Raw genomic sequence first — 24871 nt, 5'->3', positions numbered from 1 at the left:
AAATGTTTTCAATTGCCGGTAAAGCATATGAAACAACTATCATCATCGCTTACACTGTGCCAGGGCTTACTTTGATGCGTTCGATTCGTTACTGCACGGTCGCTTCGTGTAATAATCGGAGACGAATGAAAATCTGCATGGATGAATGGGCGGTTTGTTCGTTTAACGTTTTCAGCTGCGTCACTGAATATTGAAAATGAATGCGGTTGAATATAATCAATTTTCATTCAATGAATATGAATATTTTTAACTCTGCTCGGGGCGAAACACCAATAGTTTCATGAATTCGAGGTTTATTATCCATAATTTCAGGAACCTGGTCATGGTTTTCGTAAATTGTTCAGTTCACGAAATCGTGACCTTTTGTTCGTGAATTTATGACTGATTTTTACTTTCTCATATAGAAAGGTTATGCAATCGCTCTAAAAATCGTCAACCTAATCCCGGCCAAATATTTTGGCTTGCATTGGCTTAGGTAGGAGTATGCAGTAAGGAATTGCTACACATTGTACGATTTGCACATACTTACAATGGATCGACAGCCACAAACTTGAGAAGCTATGTGTCGAAGCTGGAACACTTGAACCCAGCAGCGGATCCAAAAGGAGAGTTCGGGGGGTCCGGATGCCGCCAAAAAGTTTCAACTTGTTAACAAATTTTAAACTAGTTTCAATTTCAAAGTAGCTTTCATATTCAAAATCATTTCAAACCAAATTTTTCACTGGTTTTACAGAGCTGTTAGGGAAGTTTATTTTAGAGGAACTAGGATTTTTCTTGGGGGGGGGGGAGGGGGTGGTAAATTGATGATGGAAAGATGGTATGTGATGGGGGGATAGACCGGGATTAGGTTGATAATGTTCAGAGTGATTGCATAACCTTTCTATATGAAAAAGCCAAAAAAGTAAAATTAACTTATAAATATGGGACATCACTTTTTTCACTTAAAGTACCATAACAAACGAAAAAACGCCGCAGGGCTTCTAAATTTCGAGAAACATCGTTGATTAAGCTTCAAAACAAACGCTAAAAAATTGGTGCAGTTTGTTTGGATAGAAAAAAAGTTATTCTGAAAAATTGGAGTGAACTTATAAATATGGAACACACTGTATTTTCCCATGGAACCAATGTCAAAAACCTCAAGCAAAGTGGGCGGAGATCTAAAATTGTCCAAATGATATGAAATTTGGCATCTGAGTTTACTTTTCTATTTGTCACAATAGGAGGCTTTTGAGATTCCAAAAATGAGGGTTTTTTTTTGCAATGCTCTAATGCGGGTGCGACGGTGGCCAGGGGGGGGGGGTTGATGTCAGGTGGAGGTGTTAGGGTAAGTGGGGGGCGATACTACACCAAACTGCATATTATACCTTCCATTTGAGACTTGTTTTGAGAAAATCGGTTCGGTCATTTCCGAGTAACCGATGCGCACATACATACACACACAGACATACACATATACGAATACACATGTTTTCAGAACTCAACGAAGTGAGTCGAATGGTATAAGAGTATCGGCCAACAATTTCATGTAACTCATTTTAATTATTTTTGCATCATTTATACATTACCGGTTTATATGGAAATTTCGCATGTGGCCACATACTTCAACCCGTAACACAGGAACCAGAACTCCGATTCAAAGGAAATTTAATAGCATTCAATAGGACTATTCTAGCTTTCATTTGAGACTGATTTTGTGAAAATCGAGTCAGACATTTCTGAGAAGCAGATGTGAATTCAACTCAGGAACATAACCACTTTCCCGAAGCTTCCGGTTCCGCCGAAGTTGTCCAATGACGTCAACATGGATTTGATTGGGCATCCGTGAGCTGTAACTAGAAATCCAAACATTTTCAACACATTTTATGAAGATTTTCATCTTTTTGATACCATGCTGATTCCGATTTATAAGGGAATTTCCTGCGCGATTCCACTCTTCAACCTGTAACTCCGAAACCGGAAGTCGGAATTAAATGAAATTCAATAGCAGCCTAAGGCAGCCTCAAATGAAAGGAACGTTGTACCTTTCATTTCAGACTAAGTTTGAAAAAATTGGTTTAGCCATTCCGATGTGCTTATTTTTGGTCACATACATACATACACACGCACACACACAGCCGCACACACACATAGACATTTGCTTAACTCGACGAACTGAGTCGAATGGTATAAGAGACTCAGCCCTCCGGGCCTCGGCTAAGAATTCGGTTTTCAGAGTGATTGCATAGCCTTTCTATAGGAGAAAGGCAAAACGTTTTCATTCTATCCCAATATTTTAATAAAAAATTGATAGAAATTGACATCAGGTACAATTCCTGGAAGCACAAAATTTTAAACTCTCGTTAAAATTACAATAATTTTGGAAAATAAAGTAATTTCATTTAATCAACTAATATTTAAATTCAATGCAGTGTGTTATAAAATTTTATGCACACATTCGATGGGCTACAAATTACAAGTTCCAGTAGACGCCAGCTATAATTACTGGAAGAACAAAATTTTAAAATCTGTGATTTTCTCTGTATTTTTTAGAATGAATACAAGGACCGATTTTGGCAGCTCCATTATGTATTGAAGACTGACAAATTCTGAACATTTCTGTTTCATATTGATTGGGACTATCTAAAGTATGATATAGGGTTCTCTTCGGAGTTGGTCTATTATCGCATCAGTTTAAAAAAAAATCGAAACTTTTTAATCACTTTAAGAAAGGACTATTTTCGCTTTAATTCCATCATGCAACATAAGAGAACTAAATCAGAAGACTTTGTCTTAAATTTGGCTGGGAGAAACGGGTCAAAAAGCTGACAAAATCTGTTGCACAAAAATTCGAAAGCGGACAAACACGGCAACTAATAAAATAGGATCCTCACTGTAGTCAGTACATTGCACTACACAGTGGTCAAAATGTGCAATTTCATGCCTTTAATTTTTTTGCGGCTATACCATAAGATTTTGAGTTTTGGTGACATCAGACAGGTGTTTCGAGTTATTCAGACGGATTTTCAGAAGTAGACTATCATGTTCCAAATTGAAGTGTAAAGGCATTTTTGAAATATAACTTTTTATTGGAAGGAGATATACAATTTGAGTCGTCAGCAAAGTTGTAGAGGATGATATTTTAAGCAATTTTTTTTGAAGAGACTAACTGTCTAGCTATAGCCGTTTCGTTGTTATAAGATAGTTTCATTATAACCCTTTGAAAATCTGTTTTTAAATAACTTTTGTCATATTCACTTCTCAACAACAATGTTCACTGCAATGTTTTAGATATTATAACCCACAACTTTGTTGAACATTTTAAGACGCTACGATGTTTATAAAAAAAGTTAGAGCTGCTTCTTTGATTAAAAATGTCATATTTCATAGCCAGTTTTCTAAGTTGCAAAAATATGCAGATGAATTAGTGTTATCTTGGAAGTACTAACAAAATCCTGAAGGAATGGTTTTTATCCGTTAGTATCCAAGAATGTTATGAAAGAATAAAACTGCGAGATTTTGAGTTTTTTCTTCGGAGCAATCTGGCTTGTCACTTGTGTTATGCTTCTCCTAACCCAAATGTACAACATTCTGCTCACCAAACTACCATCCGTTGCATAATTAAATAAGGTTTCATGAAAAAGTAAACTGATTAGGAAATGTTTATACAAATTATATGCAATCGTTTCATTTGCACTGAATCTAAAAAAATGATTTCAGTTATAACAATCGGTTAGTATAAAAGAATAATTAAACAAAAAGCGCTAGTAGATCCATTGAGAATTGTATGAAGACGAACTGTGTAAAATTTCGAAACAATTCAAGATTTCAAGATTTTGATATGAAAATTGGGGAAATTAAGTTCAATTGCTACATTATTATAGGTAAATTGACTGTAGTGACTGACACTCTGTGTATCATTAAAAACTAATAAAAGCAATTTTCACCGAATGAACCTTGCCTCTCATACCACTCCCCCACCCTTTCTCATGTAGTCGTTTATTAGTTAGCGATTTTGTTTAAGTCGAAATTGATAAACGTAAACTGTTCTAGTTTTGTAGTAACTATCCAATTAAAAAGTTACATGATGACGCAGATAACAGCTCATCGAAAGAGTAGAAGATAACTAGATCATGAACATTTTATTGAAGACCTTTTCTACTTTCCAATTATTTAAGATTGAATAGAATATAAACGCCGTAAGAACTGAAATACTCGCAGTTTCATTCGTTCGCAACATTTTTGGATAATAATGGATACAAGCCATTCCTTCAGGATTTTGTAGTGCATTTATAGTACTTTCAAGATCACCCTAATTCATTTGCATATTTTCGCAACTTTTTTGGAAAAACTAGCTAAGAAATATGGCATTGTTAATCAAAGAATCACCACTTACTCTATCTATAAACATCGTAGCGTCTTAAAATGTTCAGCAAAATTGTGGGTTAATAAAATATCTAAAACATTATAGAGAGCATCGTTGTTGATAAATGAATACAACAAAAGCTATTTAAAAAAAAAACTGAATTTTAAAGGGTGCTAACGAAAATGTCTTATAATAACGGAACGGAAGGGGTTAAAGAGTTAGTTTCTTCACTAAAATTGGTTAAAATAATATGCTCTACAACTTTGCTGAAGACTTAAATTGTCGATCTGCTTCCAGTAAATAGTTAAATTTCAGAAATGGCTACACTTCATTTTGGAACATGACCGTCTACTTCTGAAAATCCATCTGTCCATTGTCCATTGTCTGATGTCACCAAAACTCAAAACCTTATGGTTTCGCCACAAAATAATTAAGGGCATGAATTAAAACATTTTGACCACTGTGCATTGCTCTGAAAAGAACAGCGCCAATAATTCTCTACGAAGTAGATGTGCTGAACAGCCTTTTTAAGACCCACGTTGGTCCTTCGTTGGACCAACATTGGGCGACGCCCAGCAGACCGAGCTGTGTTGTTGAGTTTAAAAACAAATTTTTGGACTTCTCAGTGGAATCTAACGTGTTGCTTCTCTTAGAGGATTCCCGAAGTTTTGTTGTTGTATACAAACCAGTGGTGCGTAATCTTAAATTCAGTTGTTATTTCTGTCTGAATTTGCCGAAACCAGCATTAAGTTGACTGAAGTTTCACCCAAAGAATTTAGTTTTATGCGTCTTATTATTAGACCAAAGTAGGTATATTAATCCAATTTAATCGAACACAATGCTTTAAAATGAAATATTTTGCTATATAACTTATTTGCCTTACATGTCTTACTATCACTTTATAGAATATAAAGTGATCGATATTCGTTTCACTTCATTAAACGTTTTGACCCAAAAAAAAAATGTTTTAATCCACCTAGCGGTGCAATTGTGCTTTTCTCAATCATGAACACGAGAATGTTTGCGTTGTTTATATTCATTAAAAGCTTTCAAATGCATATATTACATTTTATTATTATACATGCAATGACAAATATACAAGAAAAGAAATCATAATTCGAGCTCTAAAATTTTGCAAAAGAAAAAAACAGCCACGGTAATATTGAACTGAAAAAGGTGCGAAATCGGCAAAGTCGATTTTTATACAAAAATTTTTTCGTGGTAACATAAAATCTCGACGTTTCATGCATTTTAAAGATGTTTGCAAGGGGCCATGCATAAATGACGTAGCATTTTGGGGGGTAGGGAGGGTATACCAAATTTGTGACGAAGTGTGACGAGGGGGAGGGTAGGGTCAGAAGTTGTGCGACGTAGCATTAAGTTTAAAACCCATTGTTTAGAGAAAATAATTTAATGATCCTCCATTCCCAAGAGAAATGAATTTAAATTAAAACAAGTTACTTTTGATGCGGTTTTCATGAGGTAAATTTTACGATTCGCGGAATTACAAGTTCGCAAAAATACGAAAAGATTTTGTATGCGGCTTTAACTTGCTGCATTAGTTAGCTAATGTTGCTAACTAGTAGACTTAGTTTGGAAGCTGAATTAAATTTTCACTTCGGATTCAACCAAACCAAATTTAGTAATTTAGATGAACGAAGGCATTGGCAGCTGCACGATTGTGAACTGAGAGAACTTGTCTTCATGCTCCTCTTGACATATAAAATTCAAAATAAAACCATCAACACTATATTTGTCATGAAATGGGCTTATTTTGCACGCAATTTGCTGTTATAATGAAAATGTTGATAAAAGTCGTCAAACATTTTGAAAGGAATTGCATTTAAAATAATTGAAAAATATATGTAATTTTTTTTCGTCATCCGGGCGCTTTGCATGTGACGAGGGGGAGGGGGTAGGTAAATGCTACGTTATTTACGAGGGGGAGGTTAGAATTTTGTGACCAAATGCTACGAGGGGGAGGGAGGGGTAAAAAATCGCCGAAAAAAGCTACGTCATTTGTGTACGGCCCCCAATCAAAAATACGAATTCGATTTCTGAAATTTCATGGGGTCCCCCCTTTGAAAAAAAAGGCTTATATGGGAATTTCAGTTCCGGCTTATATGGGAATTTCATATGTGACCGGACGGTTCAGTCTATATTTCCGGAACCATATAAGCGATCCGTGCGAAATTTTATAGACATCTGTGGGGATAATATAGCTTCTATATATGTTCTATCCTTGCGACTTTTATTTTCGGTCGCTCATATGTATAAAGGGATCAAAAGACGTCTGCTTTATTTTAGAAATAGGCCACTTTAAAGCATGGCATGCACAAATAAAATAAATTAAAGACCAAATTGGATAACAAATACTATTTGGACTCACTGGAAGTCAAACTCACTCCACAGTTAAAAGCCAGTAGAAGTGCATTTGCGCGTGGAATGTCAGCATTAGAGAGTTCAGGCGAATGTCCTACAAAAATAATATTTCCAAACCTTAACCAACCAGGTTTCTTCCCAATAACCCTGTAATTGTCACGTATGATAATAACCGACAACAAATGTAGTACCAGGACATTACTTTTAACGGAACATTTCATTTGTAGAGCAGTGAAATTCGCAAATAAAATAAGTGAAATGAAAATCCCGTTTCACGTTTCCCAGTTTGCCCCCAGAATCAAACCATCAACAGAAATTTATATTAGTATTCAACAAACCAACATAATCTCCTTCAAATCGTCAATCGCAGCCACATTACCGTTTGCTAGAAGAAAACTAATAAAAGAGCACACTGCTTCGCAGTGCACTCTGGAGCGCGCACCGTGGTGAATTTATTTGAGAACGCCACACATAATTGGAAGAGCAAGAGAGCGGGGTCTTTCTTACCCAACTACACCACCGGCCACCGCCAACGGACACTTGAAATTCGTTTATTTAGCTCCGAAAGAAAGAGCATTCTGTTTTTTTCTGTAGTCTGTGATCATGTATGCATAAACAGGCGCGCCTGTATATCTAGCCAAACATGTCAAATGGTCCTAAGTGAAAATGACAGTTTCTCTTTGTTTACTTTCTCTTTCATTAATAACTCGTCCGTTTAAACGTTTGTTCATTAACTCTTAGCGTAATATGCTAGTCGAAATCAGCGTTTTTCGATACACCCTTAAAACATATTGAAAAGTTTTATGCTGACGCCGTAATAATCGAAAGAGTAAGTAAACAAAGAAAGGTTCTCATTTGCACTTAGGACCATTTAACATGTTTATCTAGATATAATTGAAATGATGCCTGGCGGCAGTCATGAAATATATTGCTTCGAGCTGACGGAACGTAGCAACTACTACGAGGTCAGAAAGCAAACTGACGATGTTTTCTTATGTGCTGCTTTTATATGTGTGTAGCGGTTCATTGGATGGCAAAGAGGCGGTCCTAGCAACGCTCGCTGCTTGGTTGAATTGTTCGGACCAATCAGCGCTGATAATTACCACTTTCACAAAATACATTATTTTTGTTATTTATAGTAATAGTATATTTTACGGAATCAAATACAATATACGTGCACATATTTCCGATCAGATAGTGCAAACATATAGAGTTATTCGCATTTGAAAACTGGGAAAATATCTCAGCAGAAACTTTAAAACGGGACCCCTATATTGAAACGTTAGAAGTATTCTACTTCAAAATAAAGACGTAAATAAAAACATACTAAGTAAAAAGGACTAAACATGAGAGTAATAAAAGAAATGATTAATACACAATTCGGAAGTTTTACTTTGTTTAGCTAAAATAAAACAGGAAATTTCGTTACCAATGAAATTATCCTTCATTCGGTGGAGATGAAATGAATATCGCTGTCCAAATAGCATGGCACCTTTTACCTTAATAAAGATTTTTGAAATGATCTACGACTTTCTTTGGGCCAGTGAGTATCCTGTCAACTATTCTGTTTGATTAAACTGTGTTCTCTATAGTTATTTTCAATGCACCAGTAGTACCACCACAAAAACAAAGATCATTTATATTCCAATGCTGGCAGAAATTAGCTAAATAATATTAACCACAAACCCCACAACCATTACACTCCCTAATCAATGCTTTTTCATTCCGACAAACGAAACAGGTGGACGACCAAATGAAGCTACTGCAGAACAGCTGGTCCGACATGCTGGTGCTGGATCACATCCACCAGCGGTTGCACAACGGCCTGCCGGACGAAACTACCCTGCACAATGGGCAAAAGTTTGATCTCTTAGGTTTAGGACTGCTGGGTGTGCCCAACCTGGCCGAGCACTTCAACGAGCTGCAGAACAAACTTCAGGAGCTCAAGTTCGACGTGGGTGACTACATCTGCATGAAATTCCTGCTGCTGCTAAATCCTGGTAAGGGGCATATTATTGCGTGTCTTGCTTGGGCGGACTAGTTAGTAACCGGATTTTGTTTTTTTTCCTCCTACTGATGTGGCAGAAGTCCGGGGGATAACCAACCGGAAGACGGTCGTCGAAGGCTATGAAAATGTGCAAGCGGCGCTGCTGGACTACACCCTCACCTGCTACCCGTCGGTACCCGTAAGTGTAGATAGTTGCAGTTGAGTAACCAGGCGTTTCCATCGAGCCTATTCGAAAACGGTGGAAACGTATGGTTAATCAAAACTTCAATTCAAATGTTTTCTAACTACATCAAACCCTTCGCACCGTTTAGGACAAGTTTAGTAAGTTGCTCAGTATTATACCGGAAATCCACGCGATGGCAGCTCGGGGTGAAGATCACCTGTACATCAAACACTGTGCCGGAAGTGCACCCTCCCAGACGTTACTGATGGAGATGTTGCATGCAAAGCGGAAATGAAGTCGTCGTCGCAGGAGAACCAGCAGGAAGATTGCTTAGTGGGCAAAATAGTTTGCACCAATGTCGTTCAAAAACAAAAGATGAAAAAACAGACCATCCAATTGAATGATCAACCTTTACTAAGATTGTGGCATGGAGAGGAGCAATACAATTGTGTTCGATTTGTTATTTTTTTGCAATTTGTCACGAGTGTGGACTTATATTTTTCGAGCGGCGGAAATCTTCTTTGCTTACTTGTTATTAACTATTTTTAATAATTTAATTTTTACCGGTCGTCCATTATGAGTGAAAGGTTTGTTGCCTGGTTGGATTTTTTTTAAATTTGTAGTGCTGATGTTTTTTCCTTGCAACTCTAGGGTAAAATAGTCCAAGGGTGTGAGATATTCCCAGCCCAACAAACAGAGAGAACAAAAATCCGTTCCACCACGGTAATCGGAGCAGCCAGATGCATACAGAACCGAGTCGGTAAACCAACCAATTCACCTTTTATTAGATACACCAATAAACAGGAAAAAATGACGTTACCATTTCAACTCAGCGAATTAAGTTTTAATTCTCAGTAATAGTTGTAGTCCAAAAAGTGAACACAGTCATCCGGTACAAGAAAAATCCGTAAAAATAGTCAATCCAAATCAAATTTGCCGATAAATCTAATTCAATGTTGGAAACATGATATTACAAAGCTAAATTTCAGACCGCTAATCCGAGTCAGACAACATAAACCCGGCTGCGCTACTCGCAGCTTGGGATATAAGCAAAATAGCGAGTGAAGCAAAAATACACAAGAAAACAAACGCAAAAACAATGGATCTAAAACTAAGTGTTCAATAAGTGTTAAACTGTTAACGAATTCTCCTTAAGAAAACAATAACTCTTTTTTTTTTGTAATAATCCTAACCTTTTACGTTTCGGAACGTTAGTGCAATATATATGAAGCAAAGCAACAATCATGTCACCTAATCATTTTGCACCAGCGCTCAAAGTCTCATACTTCTTCGCCCGGTCGCGGAAGAGCACGATCCTGTGGCATTTCTCATCGCCCAATTCACCAAACACCCAAAAAGGTGGTGTCTATCAGCACTCTACAAAATATTCCTCTTTGTCCTACACCAACTCTACGTAAACCGATGGCACTCAAGAAATAGTAATCCACCAATTACACACATGAACAATGCAAGCCAATATTAACGATAAATCAGCATTGGTCGAATATAGTAATGGAAAAAAAAATTCAAAGTTGTTGAACATGCTTTTACTTGTTGAAGCTACACACAAACAAAAATATACACACAGAAACAAAAACCACACCAGATGATCCCAAAACTGTACACACTAAATGTTACCGATTAAAGTTCAAACGCGACGCACAGAGCAAGCGGCGTTCCAAAACAGTTTTACAGAAATTAAAACATTCAAACAATCATGGCCGAAACAGGCTGAGATTTCCACACTTTGCACTCGAACATCACAAACGCGGTACCGCATTTAACATGTTGTACGTATGGTATAGTAACAGGAGGGAGTGCTTTTCACCGACATTACATACGCGAGCGCACGGGCGGCGCAAAGCGATTTCCGCGCACAGTGGTTGGTCAGAATTTCTTCGCGGGTCAAAAAATAAAGCGACATTCGACGACGATGATGATTTTAGTTGCGAGAGGTTCGTTTGTTCTTTTTTTTCGTATACTAAAAAGCTCTATTCAATGACTTTATTTGTCTTTATCTTTTATTTTCTCACTTGTTTCATTTATTACCACTAATTCTTTCATTTTTCCAAATATTTCATTTGGTCAACTTGAACATTACTAATTAACTCGCCAATACTCAGCACTTTTGAAACCTTGTTTTATGATCATCTTAATACTTGCCCTGCCTTCTAATATTTGTCTGAACCCAAGAACGGTTTCGTGGGGTATAGTCGTGCCCCTACGCTATCAAGGAAAAACAGAAACTCATACTTTGAAAGATTTTTTGTAGAAAGAATGCAATAGTTCTTAGTGTAATGTACAAAAACGAATGCATTAGAATTGGTTGCTTTGTAAAACAGTTTAGTATAGAGCTTTGTAATGTATTTTTACATTCAGTAAAAATTAATCGTTTCAGATAGATTTTAGCTCTCGCTTACATTTGGTCGGTGTTAAGTCAGACCGGACTAAGTCGCAAAACATCAAAAAATGAGATAATGATAGCACTGGATAAAGAATTTCGTCAGCTACATTCGGCTTTTGCCAGATTTGATATATTTAACAATAAACAAGAATTATGGCAAAAATAAATTCCCAATCATAATGTAAAGGATGCTGCGATTCAAACTTTAAACTCGTTTTTCTCGAAATCAATATTTTGTCGCTTAGTCCGGTCTGACTTAACACCGACCATTTGTACCCAACGCGAAACCGTTCTGAGGTTAATCATATCATTTTAAAATTTGACGTAGCACTTAAAACGCGCCAGCTATCAGGGTATTGTGAACCATTGCTGAAGCTGTGATTAGACGAAGCCTAGCACCTTCTGCTTTTGTAAAAACAGCAAACTTCTGTATCGTTGATCACCCTCTCTTTTAATATATTTTGTTACATTTCTTTGCCTTAGCTCCAGTCTACAAAACAAATTTCTCTTACTTTCTTCTGATTTTTCCATTAATCGTCTTCAATAAATGGTGATCATTGATTCAAATCACTATTCGTTCGTCTTCTATAAGCCTGAGGCGATTGATTTTTGTTCAGTTTTGCAAGCCGGGATTTATAATTTGTAAATAAAAATAGATGATACTCTAAAAAAATTTAACTAAAAGTGGAAAAAAGAATGCACAGAAACCTGTAGCTAATTTGAGACTTTATTGATGTAGCAGAACAACAAACTCAATTACTCACAACCATATTCCAAGGAATCGGCTCAAAATTGCACCAAATAAGCTTAATATGTTGTTTTTTTAAATCTCTACGATCTTTAGTTTTTCTCTAATATCTTCTGCTCTACACTTCTGGCATCTTCAGGTTCTTCGACTTTTTTGTCTCTAAAGGCTTTTCCTATTTTTTCATTCTTCTTCAAAGCAGATATGAACAAAATACATAGGCATATTTTCGCTCCTCCTGTGATCCTCTATTCTTTTTTTCTCATCATCACTAAGAAATTTTATGTTTAACTATCATTCTAACACACCTCCCCAATCATCGTTCTACTCATGATTACTCGGAGAAAAGCCAGCATTTTTCATCCCATCTGTATCCATCGGAAAACACCACCGCTCACGTGATTATCCATCCTCCGCTTGGGCAGCGCTGTCGTCGATTGAAATTGACGCTTTTGATGTATACAACAGCGCTGTCCAAGCGGCGAAAAGAAGAATTAAGCCTACGTTGCTTTTTTATGCCTGCAGCGCTGTCCAAGCGCCAAGCATCGAACTCAGTTGAGATTTTAAAATTTTTAGCCAATGCAAACTGTAAAAAATAAAATTTTGCATTTCAATAAACGTATTCGGGTGTCATCTTCGGATGATGGAAACTGACATAGGGTGACCAAATGGCAAAATAAAGGCACGTTGTATCTGGCCTGAGTCAATTTGGAATGATGTAGTGCCAATGCTGAATGATGATAATCCGAACAGAAATGTACAGTAACTAAACTATAATTTTCACTGTGACGGTATACTGCCCATAACCATATATCAGTCCCATTTGCGTTACCACGAATCGGAGAAAACTAGCGTTAAGTTTGGCATAACATTTTCGCTATTTCTGTAACCGTTGTTTGCCCAACAAAAAACAAACCTTTAACAGGCCCTCGAGCGCATTCGGGTACCCGTCAATTAAAAAGCTCTTAACTTTAACATTTTGGGATGTTTTAGTTCGAGAAACTCATCCATTTTTAGAATCTGTAACCAGATGTATGAATTTGGTTCCCAGTAATCCAGTTTTCCGCAGGAATGTTCCAGTATGAGAATATAATTTGTAAATTTCATCAAAATCCAAGGAAACGGTATCGAAATTTTTGCAATTGTCTGTAAGGACAGCCACTCACGGCCCTACGAGAATCTTTCCGTTCCGAGGCCAAACAACCAAATGGTCCCAGGTCCATGAAATGCAGACTTCTGAGGCGTTTACAAGAATTTTGATACCCATATTGAAATTCACAAATTGTATCCCAATATTGGAACATTCTTCCAGAAATGCCTGTTCCCGGAACCAGAAGAATTCATCCGATTTTATTTTTACGTAGTCTAAAAGTAAATAAGTTCCTGAATCCAAAACCTCCGAAAGTGTCCAACTCAGTTAAAATGCTATAGTTGAGAGCATTTCAAATCTGCGTGTACCCGGGTACCTTTATCCTAAGACAAGACATGACAATAGAGGGGGTCGTTTTTGTTCCAATTTTACGTCAGAATGTTCCAGCTCCTGATTGGTTGATTCTGACTTTTTGCACCGTACGCAACGTTACTGCAGGGATAGCTAAATGATGTTTGGCAGTGTTGCTATATTTTTAGAAAAAAATGTAATTGCTTTTGACAAATAATATTATTATCATTAAAAGAATAAAAAAGAATAAATGAATCTAAAATTTGTCAGAAAATGGTTTCATCAAACCTTACTGAACACCCATGACATTGAAAAAGGGTGCCCTTTATTAATATAATGGATTCAAGATACAAAATATTGCAGGCATAACATAAATTAACAAGTATCCATTTTCATTTTAAAAGATAGCAACACTGTTCGGAAGATTTCGGCAGGGTGGAAATCTGCGAAAAGAAGAATGTCGAATGAAAAACAAGAAGCCGATTGTCACGTCTTGTCTTAGCCTTTATCGACCTGTTATGGGGTAAAGCCCTTCCTCAGGCCCCGTTTTCTGCATCATCACATTTATTCCCCAAAAGCTATGGTGATGTTGTAAGATGTACTAAACACCAATTACGAGCTTGCGGAATTTATTGGATTGAAATCTGAATAGGTATCAGGGTACCCTGTCGACCACATAACGATTAATATGAAGTTGATTTTTGTATACACTTTACAATAAATCAAACGTCATGCATACAGAGGAATAATATATCCATATCCATTGCGGTCATTTTCAATCTACCTCATAAATATGACCGCAAACCGGTCCCATCGCTAAGTGTATTCCAGTGTAAATATTATCATGGGACTTGACAAGTGTGAAGAGTGCTTTTCATTTTTGTGCCTTCGAAATAACCGGTTTGAAATTATTCACCACGCCGTTTTTTGGATGATTGATGCAGAATCTTCAGGCTAACTTATTAAATAATATGATTACTTGATTACCAACTCGTTTTGAACTTTTGGTTTTATATTAAAATTGTATTTAGCTGTAATTAAATTTCTGCACTTTTTTAAATTCATACAAATCCAAAGGATTCTTAATCAAAATATTGCTCTACGAAGTAGTAAAATGGCATTTTTATTTTCTTATTTGCATTTTTTCTTTCAATGAATATTCTACTTCACTTACAGGTGGCCGGATTTGGGAACCTTTAAAATCAATCTATATTATTTTGAGTCCAAACGCACGAACCACCTTGAAATTTATTCATTTTGTTCGCATTCATTTCTGCCGAAATAGGTAGATGGTAGAATCGCTTCCCCGTACGTCGGCCATAAAAACCCAGTACGTAGAGGGACCGATGGAAATGAAATGTGAAAATTAATATTAGTTTGGCATTCATAGGTTTTATCGGTTCGCATTGTCTTCATCTGTAACATCTTTGTGCAAGTTAGATGATAAATCTAGACTGGCACCAGAATTGGCACAGGTTAGACGCTAAAACTAAACAGCACCAATATTATGCAAGTTACTGATGAGGAAAATCCGAAACGCAAAAAACTACTTGTATGTTAGGTAGTGGCCTTCTGCACAAAACAATTCGGATCTGCAAAAAAAATTCTGCTTCTAAACAATTAACATTTGACTATTGAATATTATATCTTAGTTGTCATGCCACGTTCGTTTAAAATTGTTTTCAAATGGACCATTAAAATTATTCGAATCTATTAATATCATCGGTACAATTAGTTTCTATGCCAGTAATGCAAAACAGCCGAAATAATAAAGAGGCTGAGTGCACGTTTCCGTGACGTATAATATGCATTGGTTTTCATCATTTGTTCCTAAACTGAGGTTTTGAACTTAGCCAGGAAAAGCTGAATTTACAATTTTTTAATTATTTCATTCCAACAGCACAAGAATGTTCTGATTGCGTGAAGCATACTTTGAGAATGCACCACAATTCTAGTATATTTATAAAAATATTTTCGCTACTAAATGTCCGAGGGTCTACAAACATCCCTAAATGCAAGCACATTTGCGGTGACACATTTAGTCAAATCAAGGGTATAGCTAGGTTTGATACGTGTAGATACTTTCACAAGGGCATTTTTAAACTTTTTTTTTTGGGGATTTCATGAACGTTAGTCTTCATGATAGCTCAAAATTTTGTGATAAAGCGGAGTGTAGAGCGAAAACATGGTTCTAGGTCAGACTAAGATCGATTGGGCAAAGCGAAACATGCCAAATCCGGCCAAAAAGTGTTGAGTCTTCGTAAGACCTCAAGAAGTCACTTTTGGACGCTTCCATGCGGATTTGTCCGTTGACCGATTCAGATGTGACGAAGAAGGAATATTTTGCCACATTCGCAGATCGCTTGCCAAACAAGGTTTTCTGGTTGGTTGGCTAAAGTCCGGTACCTTCCACCGCATGTGTATGTCATGGAGCAATTACCGACGTTGAATCGCTCTGGATGAAAAGTTGAAACGTCTATCGTTTATTTACCATTTATCTGCCAGTGTCAGTCCAATTGAGCACGAGACCTGTCAATGACCCTCGTGCCAGAAGAATTCGAAGCGATTTTCTTTGGATTGAGTGCTTTTGACAGGTCTCGTGCTCGATTGGAATTGCACATATTAGTGTCGTTTTCGCTTGAACCCGAAACTGAGTCAGGTTCTAACCCCAACTGCTGTCAGTTCATACATTTTGACAGCAGTTGGGGTTAGAAACAGACTCAGTTTCGCTTTAAGCAAAAACGACATAAGAAAAAGATAGAGTTGGCGAGTCTTTATCCAGAGGGATTCAGCGTCTTTAGGAGCAATGACTGACACCTTTTTTGCTTAACACAACTGGAATCTTTCACCAGTTGATTCTTTTTGTCAATTTATAGTCTGCTGGCGAATTGGTGCTTACGTTTATTGGAAGCCGTCTCACATATACGTACGATCACGAAGCCGCTTGATTTATCTCTCATATATGGCGTTAAATATCGTAAGAACAGTTGTAACCAATTTCGTCCCCCAGTCGCGTTGTTATTGATGAAAGTTTTCCAATATAATTAGGACTCCTCAAACGTGATTTGAGAAATTAAGTTATTCTTTAAAATTTGTGATAATTTATGACACAGAAAGTGGTGCCGTTTTCAAATTTTAAAATCCAACTGTCTAATATGATAATGAAAAACACCAATGAGCTAGGCCATCCGAGAATAGGATTTTGGCATGGAAGGTTGAGGGAGACACAATTATCTGAAAACATATGGATACCCAATCCCGAGTTAGTGTAGTTATCCAATGAACATAATTGGAAATTGAAGTGGGGCTGATGTGTGCTCCCTTTCCACATTCAACTTGTTATTTTTAAAATGCGACAATCTGATTCGTTTTTTTCTCTCACGATTTCTAGAACAATGTTGTCAGTTTTATAAATGTAGAAGAAAGTTGACCTAAATTAATAACGATTGGGCCAATCAAAACAACAACAAAAATGCAAATGGGGCAGTTACGTGGTTTGGGATCAGCTATTTTACAATTATTTGTAGCCAATAATGGTATGCTACAGCTTGAACTTGAGCTTCTGCGACCTCCCCTGGTTGCTAATCTGTTATTGATCCGGACTGGCTGAAATGACACAGAGAATCAATAAATGATAATGCCTGATTTTGTCTGAAATCTGCTTGTTCGATTCGTGAAAATAATTTGCATGCCATGGAGAAGAAAGACTGACCAGCTCAATTTTTTCCGATTTTACAATTAAAATCTACCAAGTGCAATGTTTCATCATTTTTTATAATTTTAAATCTAAAAAGAACTTTTAAAAAAAAATCTTTAAAATGACTTCTAAGGAAAAATGTGACTACATATTTGTCGAAAAACTGAAAAAAGAAAAAGGAATCGATTGGAATCCATCAGCAGCAGCGTGTAGATCACTATTGGCGCGCTGTCAACTCACACTTGGTAGTCACCTCCAAGTGCAATGGCAATAGTCTAATAAAAATCTACTCCGGCATTCGAAAAGCACAACATAGACGAACGCTATTATTTCTGTTGTTCACCATCGACAGTCTTCTACTTAGTGTTGTTCTTATGCGACTTTTTTGTCAGTTGTTCCCATGGTAAAGATGGACAAGTCTCTCTTTGCCATGAGACATGTTAGTGGACTCGTACGAATCTTCCTAAACTAGATTTCTACCAGCAGAAGACTAAATCATCATCATGATAACTCTGCCAATCCTAGTCTTCTGATCTGTATCCTTGCTCTCACCTGAATTCTATGACTCCAAACTTTTCATAACTTTCTCTATTCAGTAGTCAATTGAAAGTCGTTAAAAGAAAAGTCGTTAAACAATAAAAAGTCGGGTTTCGTTAAGCGGAAGGAAATTTGCATTCTAATGGATTTAAAGAAGATATCGAATCGAAAAAAATCGAATGAAAATTCGACTATAAAATAAAAATTCAATTAAAAATCTGACAAGTAAGATTCTAAAACTCTCTTTTTATTCAAGATATAACAAATTGCTGATAAACAAAGGACGAGTGGAGATGGGTCATTTGTGATAAAGCCATTCAGCTTATTAAACCTTCATTATAGCCTATGTTTGGCATAATTCAGAGAAGAAAAGGACATTAGAAATACTATTTTTCATCGTAAGGAAAACGGTATTTTGACCCAATGAGCTGTGCTGAAGATTCTGTTTAACATATCCACAGCCAGATGGATGATTTAGCAGCAGTATTTAGCACTTCTACAGTCGTGATTCGCTGATCGCAATTGAATGCTAAAATCTCATGCTAAACTTACTTCGATAAATAAACAGACAATGGCTAAAGGTATACATGGATGGATTCTACATATCCCTTTTGGACAATTTTCGATGTCTGTCGGTCATCTATTTGTTAGTTTGTTAGTTGTACATTTTTTAAAATTTCGATTATAGAGGTCCTTAAGGTCATTCGCCTCTTCGAGTTAGAAAAATCTTTTATGAATAATTTCTAACCCTATGTGCGGGGTCAGGACTCGAACCCAGGTGCGATGCTGGACAAGACATTAACATTTTTCGGGATATCAGTTTTTGTGTTGCTGGTAAAAGCTGGCCTTTGTCAATTTGCTTGTCGCTTTTTAAAATGCCTTTTTGTATTTTCATTTGAGGTCATGATTCGCTATTATTACAATTAGCTTTCCTTTTTACCCGAAGTTGTTTGCAATTTTTTGTTACATTTGCAAACTATAATGGAGGAAAACGAAATATATATACAATAAAATAATACACAAGAAAGATATTAACTTAAAACAGTAAACTCTATAAAGTTACACAACTCAGAACATTATAAAATATGATTTAGGCCCAATAACCCATGCTAGAAGCACAGTTCATATACCAGTTTAATGATTTTCTGTAGATAAACTGAATCAACACTAAGGTCATTTCTCAGATTTCAACCAAATGTCCTAAATTTTTCGCAAATGTAGAAGCTATTTTGAATGACAATTGAGCGGCCGAATAGTCGGAAGGACAGAACACACTCCGTAGCCAACATTAAACAACTTTAAGAATGTAAAAATCGCCTACCTTTCAGTGTAGGAATTATCTGAACAATTCTTCCCGTAAAAGTCGGCCACGAATATCCAGAATAAAGAATAATAGTCGGCAAAAAAACTACTCTGTAAGAACCGGTTTTATTTTTGGCCGGTTTTTATACTAAAGGTTTTTTTTCTACCGACTCTTACAAAGAATACGATTTGTACACTTGAAATTACTATTCGGTTTTTATATTGCAATATATTTAAGGCGGGTTTTACGGTGCATGTTCTTTTTATCTTTGATTTTCGGTCGCTTAATTATCGAACGATCCAGGCCACTAAAATATATTTTAAAAAATTAGAATATAACTAGAAAATAGGAATTTGTTGACAACATTGCACATTTTCACTAAAAGAGATAATAGACAACTGCAAGTAGTTCAAGCTGAAAAGTTTCATTGAATCCATTATGAAATATTTTTTAAGATATTGATTTGTTGTCTTTTGTCAAGCCATACACGAGGATTCGGGCTTTAAAGTTTCATCTCTTTAAAATAACGCCTTTTAAACTGTAATAGAAAACCCCTACCAGGATTTTTTCAGAATTTTTCATAAATATTATTGCAAAACTGTTAAAGATCGTTGCCTTCTATCAGCCTTATTCAAAGCGGAAAGTAGTACTAGTTTACATTTAATATACATGTCAATTGCTGAAAATTTGATTATCTGAAAAAAATATAAAAAACCAATTCTAGCGAAAATGGTCTAAGGAATTGGAGAGCTCCCGCTACACAAACAATATCGTAAAACGCTGTTGACTTTTAAACATTTAATTTTTGATTTTCCGCACAGTTTCAGTAATGTAAAACGCGTTAATACTCCCAAAGTCTGGTGCCTAACGGCATAGTCTTACAATAATGTTTGTAAGATCAGATCAATGAGTGAACCAACAATTGTGCTTCTATACGACTTCTATACGACTCTAAGCACAGTGACAATAGTCTAATAAAAATCTATCCCGGCATTCGAAAGGCAAACAGAGATGAACAGCAGCAATCATCATTAAGATTGATGCTAAACGTCGACAGGTTTTTAGTGGTGATCTTGCGTGGCTTAATTTTTGTCGGCTGTAACGGTAAAGATAGACACGTCTACCTTTATCAGGACACATGTTAGTGAACTCGGGTGATTCGTAGTTATTCTGCCTAAGCTCGACCCTCATTAACAGATGACAAAGATTAAGCCCGTACGATATTAAGCATGTTCTAATGACCCTGCCACATCTAGTTTCTAGATCTGTTTACTTCACATCCTTGCTCTCACTTGAGTACTATGGCTCTAATTTTCATAACTTTCCCTACCCAGTAATCTCTAGCTAATTGAATGTCGTTAAAATGTAAAAAATATACGAGTATAGTTTCCTTCCTTCAATTTCAATTTGCTCATATTAAACCTTAAATAGTATGTTCTATCGGTTCATCTTTCCTCCGTACGCTTAATTAATTAATAATTTTTTTTCTCTTCGATATCTATAACTCCATTTGTTTCTCTACACGATTTTTTTTTCTTCTTTCAAACTTTGTTAGCGTATTCTATTAATTATTTCCATTATCACTTTTTCTAACAAACTCACAACTCCAACTTTCGTCAAAACCTGTTAACGACGGCGTTCGACTTCACCAACAAACCCTATGCGCACCGATCCGGAACCATCCTCGCCGATGACCACTCCGATGACCACGGTGCAAAACACTGTAAATACACAGCAAAACAAAACAAAAGTCATCTGGGAAAGCAAACGTGAAACAAACATACAAGGACTCTGTATATCTCTAGTTGATAAGTGAAACCAAACCAAAAAACAAGCGATACGGCGAAGAAAAACGCGACTCACGAATAACCCCAATCGAGTTCAGGTTCTAGCTGGTTCTTGAAATAGATTCCGTTGACCAAGGGTGAAATTAGTCACCATGGTGATAGGGTCAATCTTGAAAACCACTGCGGATCCGGACACTTTTGGGACGCGGTTGGGCGGGATACTTCGATATATTTATATTTAAGATTCAAGCCACTAGTGGCAATGGGAAGGTAATCGGCGTGGTCAGATGGTCCATCGGTTCCATTAAAAAGGTTAGGTCGGTGTTTCTCAAACGAATGGAGCAGGTATTGTTGCGAAAGGGTATCTCAACAAAAAAAAAACTCTCGGCAGCGAAATGAATCTTCGATCATCGATCGGTTCGGGTTCAGTTTCTTCCACAAACACACACAAACAGATACGCAAACCCACGAAACGGTACACAGTAAGAAACAAATGTGATGCTAAGTAAATAACATACAAACAAAACAAATATTATCGAATGTGTTCTAGGGGAAAACAAAATCCAAAAATATGGAGGGTTATCAGAGAGTATATTTAAAAGATGGAATGGGACAACCGGCGCTGCTGAATATGCAAAAGAAAGTATTACAGAATAGTTTTATTTATTTTTAATAAACATTCATTGTGTGGAGAAGTAAAGAGGTTCGCAATTAGGCAGAGCCCAAAGTAGGACTTCCAAAAAAAAACATGTGTGTAAATAGCCTGTATAGGAGTAGCTCAAATTACACTTAGCTTACAGAACGGAAGCAAACTAGAAAAAAAGTACACTGAGAAAATACCTGCAACCAAACAAATAGTGGATGCCAGAGCGAGCGGCGCTCCCAAGAGAGGATATATTTTTTGATGCCACTTTTATTCTTAGTCTCGTCAATCTAGGGCAAACACTTGTCAGCCAACGAGGAGTTTTGCGTGGGAAACCTAACTTCAGAGCGTTTAGTTTGCTAGGGATACGAAACTCGGCGCTGATCTTTCAACCGAAAACAGTCATGCGTGCGCTAGGCAAAACATATTGCTTAGACAAGTGTATCTTTACTGAAGGGAGTGTATAAAAGTTAGACAAAATAATTCAATGATATGCCTTTTGAAAAGTACAAAAAATACACACTAAACAAACACATACACAAACTCGCACCGAGACACACGTACACGTAGGTACACATAACACATAAAAAGAAACTATTGTAGGACTTGTTTAGTCAGGAGAGATGAAAAGAGTTGTGCTGATCGACTCGAGGACAGGAACTGTAAATATTGATGTAAAGGTGTATGTTTGTTTTTTTTCGTTATCGAGCCGTGGTCGATGATCGAAGATGTTCCTCCGAAGCAAATGGAAATTCTGACCAATACTGCTATCGAAATCATCGTCAGCACCTTGTTCTGAAGTTTTTGGGCGGGATTCTAATGGGCATCAGTAGTATAGAGTTAGCATACGACACAAGTGAGAGAGGGTATTCGAAAGGAAAGGAACATGTAACCAAAAGCTGTGAAAGAATATTTTTAAACACTTGGTAAGGAGGAGATCGTTAGTTTTAGGTTGTTCGTTTTTTTAGTAGTTAGCGATGTAATTAATTTTAGCCACGTTTCAAGCGACGCGTGGGAATCGTGTGAATGAAATTAAAAAAACACACACACAGTGTAGATGTCGTGTGACCATAGCTAGGACAGGGTATGGCCAAATTCTCACGATGCAGATAGCTGCCAGAAATCACTCGCGTCCCACCGAGGCAAACCGAAAGGAATGGGCAGGGAAATCGTGACGCAGTTCCGTTAACTAGAAGATAACATTCCAAGAAGGCAGATTTTAACTAATACTACAACCTTAGCGAAAGCTGCATCGAAACACAAAACACTGAAATGTGGAAATATTAAGCGAAATAATTTGCCACAGTGATATAGGTTTAATAAAGCAAAACACACTTAATTTATAAAGTATTGATCGGCAGATAGGATTGTCTATGGAAGCTTAGGAAGAAACAGTAAAGCAACACGAAAGTCAAATGGTTATGCAATTTTTGTTTAAGCTTAGCTAGCAGGAGAACATATTAAAAAAAAGTTCCAAAACTTATAAAAAAAAACATTGCGGTGAAGGTTTTCAAAATTTTGTTAAATGTTTTCGACTTGAAATTTTCTTATCTCCGGGCCATGAGAATGGTTTCGATTGAACAAGGTGCTGTTTGGTTCATTTATCCATGCAAAAGCGTTTCTGTGTATTTTCACCCTTTGCCATTAACGGCGCCATCTAGACGAAGCGTAACGCACCGGTGCGGATCTTCGCTATAACGCTCACTCTTACCACGATTCACTTAGTTTTTGGGTAAAGATTATGCACTGCCAAGTGAAGGAGTTGATATCTAACGAAGCAGACTATAGACAAGGTAAGGAGGGCCTGAAGTAGATCTACACCGTGGTGTAAGGAGAGCGTCCGAAAGATGATCCGTTGCGCTAATCATGCCTCATAAATGCCATAATTTGTCCACTCACACTTACACTTCGTACGACACACGAGCGAATAATAAACTCGCCACTGGTTTCCAAATATACCTTAAAAACACTCACAGTAAAAAAAGTTGAGAGCATCACAGTCAAAAAATATACTTGAGAAGAAAAAAAAACATGATATTAACAAAAAAATCAATACAAAAAAATGGGGTACCTTACCTAAATGTGTTTTCAAAACCTTTTAGCGTTTAAGTTGTTCGTCTTAGTGATAAATTACAAATGTGTTTAATTTAACTAGTGCGTCGAAGGCGCAAACATGAAGCTAAAATTTAATACATGTTGTTTTTGTCCGATGCAAAACGCAAAAACAAACAACAAAATCGACGTTCGCTTAGGATATTACTTAATTTTTTTTAACGAAAGAATGAGAAAAGTGTAAAAACTACCATTTAAAAACAAGAAACATAGCTTTAGAATGTTCCCTGGAAAACAAAGAAGAGAAATAAAAGAACCCCTTAACAAGAGTGTAATACTAGGAAGAGAAACCGAGAGGATAAGGAAAAAAAAGCGGTTTAAAATTTACCAGCATACTTTCAAAAAGTATCATTAGGCTATAAGCGAAACATGATGAAACTCGATGTTACAGCATGCGGTGAAACAGAGCTATTTAAAACAGACACACACACATCGGTAGAGGAGCCACGGCGGCGGTTGTGTATGTGTGCACACACGCGCGATCGGATTAAATCGATGTTGAACATTTATTAACTATTTTTGTTTCTGAGAGGTTTAAGCAACTTTTAACGGCAAACTGTTGTGGCTACTATTGCGCACCATCGGTGATTAAACATGCAAAACAAAAAAAAATGAAAGTAGAGTTTATGGATAGAATATGAAACCGTTATTAATGTACATTATTTTATATACTGGATAAGTTGTAAGCGATAAGTGATAAGTTCTTCTTTCTTAGTAGTTAACAAAGGAAAACCTATGTGTTGAATAAATTGAGAGGATAAACAAACAAAGAATCGGAAACAACAAAATTGTAGAATCATGATCGTAGTCTTTACAAAACACACACACAGAGGAAGAATAAAAGTAAAACAACACAGAAAGTATAGAAAACACACACGCGTATATATTTTAAATATATATTTGAGAAACAAAATGGGAAATACTTGTAAAAATGCAGATAACATCATCTTATTTTTAATTAATGTATTTAAAATACAAAAAAGTGAAACAAATAAAGGAAAAAATTGAACATGTCTCGCGTTTTTCATTCAAACGAATGTCTTCTGTCGACTTTTGTCGCCAAATGAGTGAAGTCGACAAAACTCTCCTGCAGCGCCACGGAGTCTTATGAAAAAGGGAATTAACCGTTGTGTGTCCGACGCGGTACCCGGGTACCTTTTTAAGTTTCAATTAATTAAATTCCTATGTTTTATCCATATCTGGAAATTGAAACTTTGTGACATCTTAGAGCTTCACTAAGTCAAGCTTTTGGGTTAATAATATTGTTGATATAGTAAGGGTGGGTAGGGTTCGTCGCGGTTGCGGTA

The 24871-nt window shown here is 36.6% G+C and overlaps 1 protein-coding gene across 6 annotated transcripts in view; it reads left to right on the top strand.

Moving 5' to 3' along the window:
• LOC131688605 (nuclear hormone receptor FTZ-F1) overlaps positions 1-24573 on the top strand; it is a 591438-nt gene extending 566865 nt beyond the window's left edge. For 5 of the 6 annotated variants that reach the window (XM_058972967.1, XM_058972966.1, XM_058972965.1 and 2 more), the window contains exons 8-11: positions 8466-8724; positions 8801-8910; positions 9044-9482; positions 9547-24573. In XM_058972967.1, coding sequence (XP_058828950.1) covers positions 8466-8724; positions 8801-8910; positions 9044-9190 — 516 coding nt within the window. In that variant the 3' untranslated portion in view covers positions 9191-9482; positions 9547-24573. The remainder of the gene's footprint in view (positions 1-8465; positions 8725-8800; positions 8911-9043; positions 9483-9546) is intronic. The other variant, XM_058972970.1, reaches the window with a different exon arrangement.
• The last annotated feature ends 298 nt before the right edge of the window (positions 24574-24871 follow it).

The sequence above is a fragment of the Topomyia yanbarensis genome, chromosome 3 (genome assembly GCF_030247195.1).
Source record: "Topomyia yanbarensis strain Yona2022 chromosome 3, ASM3024719v1, whole genome shotgun sequence".
Classification (NCBI taxonomy): domain Eukaryota; kingdom Metazoa; phylum Arthropoda; class Insecta; order Diptera; family Culicidae; genus Topomyia; species Topomyia yanbarensis.
This window is presented reverse-complemented; position numbering and strand designations above follow the sequence as displayed.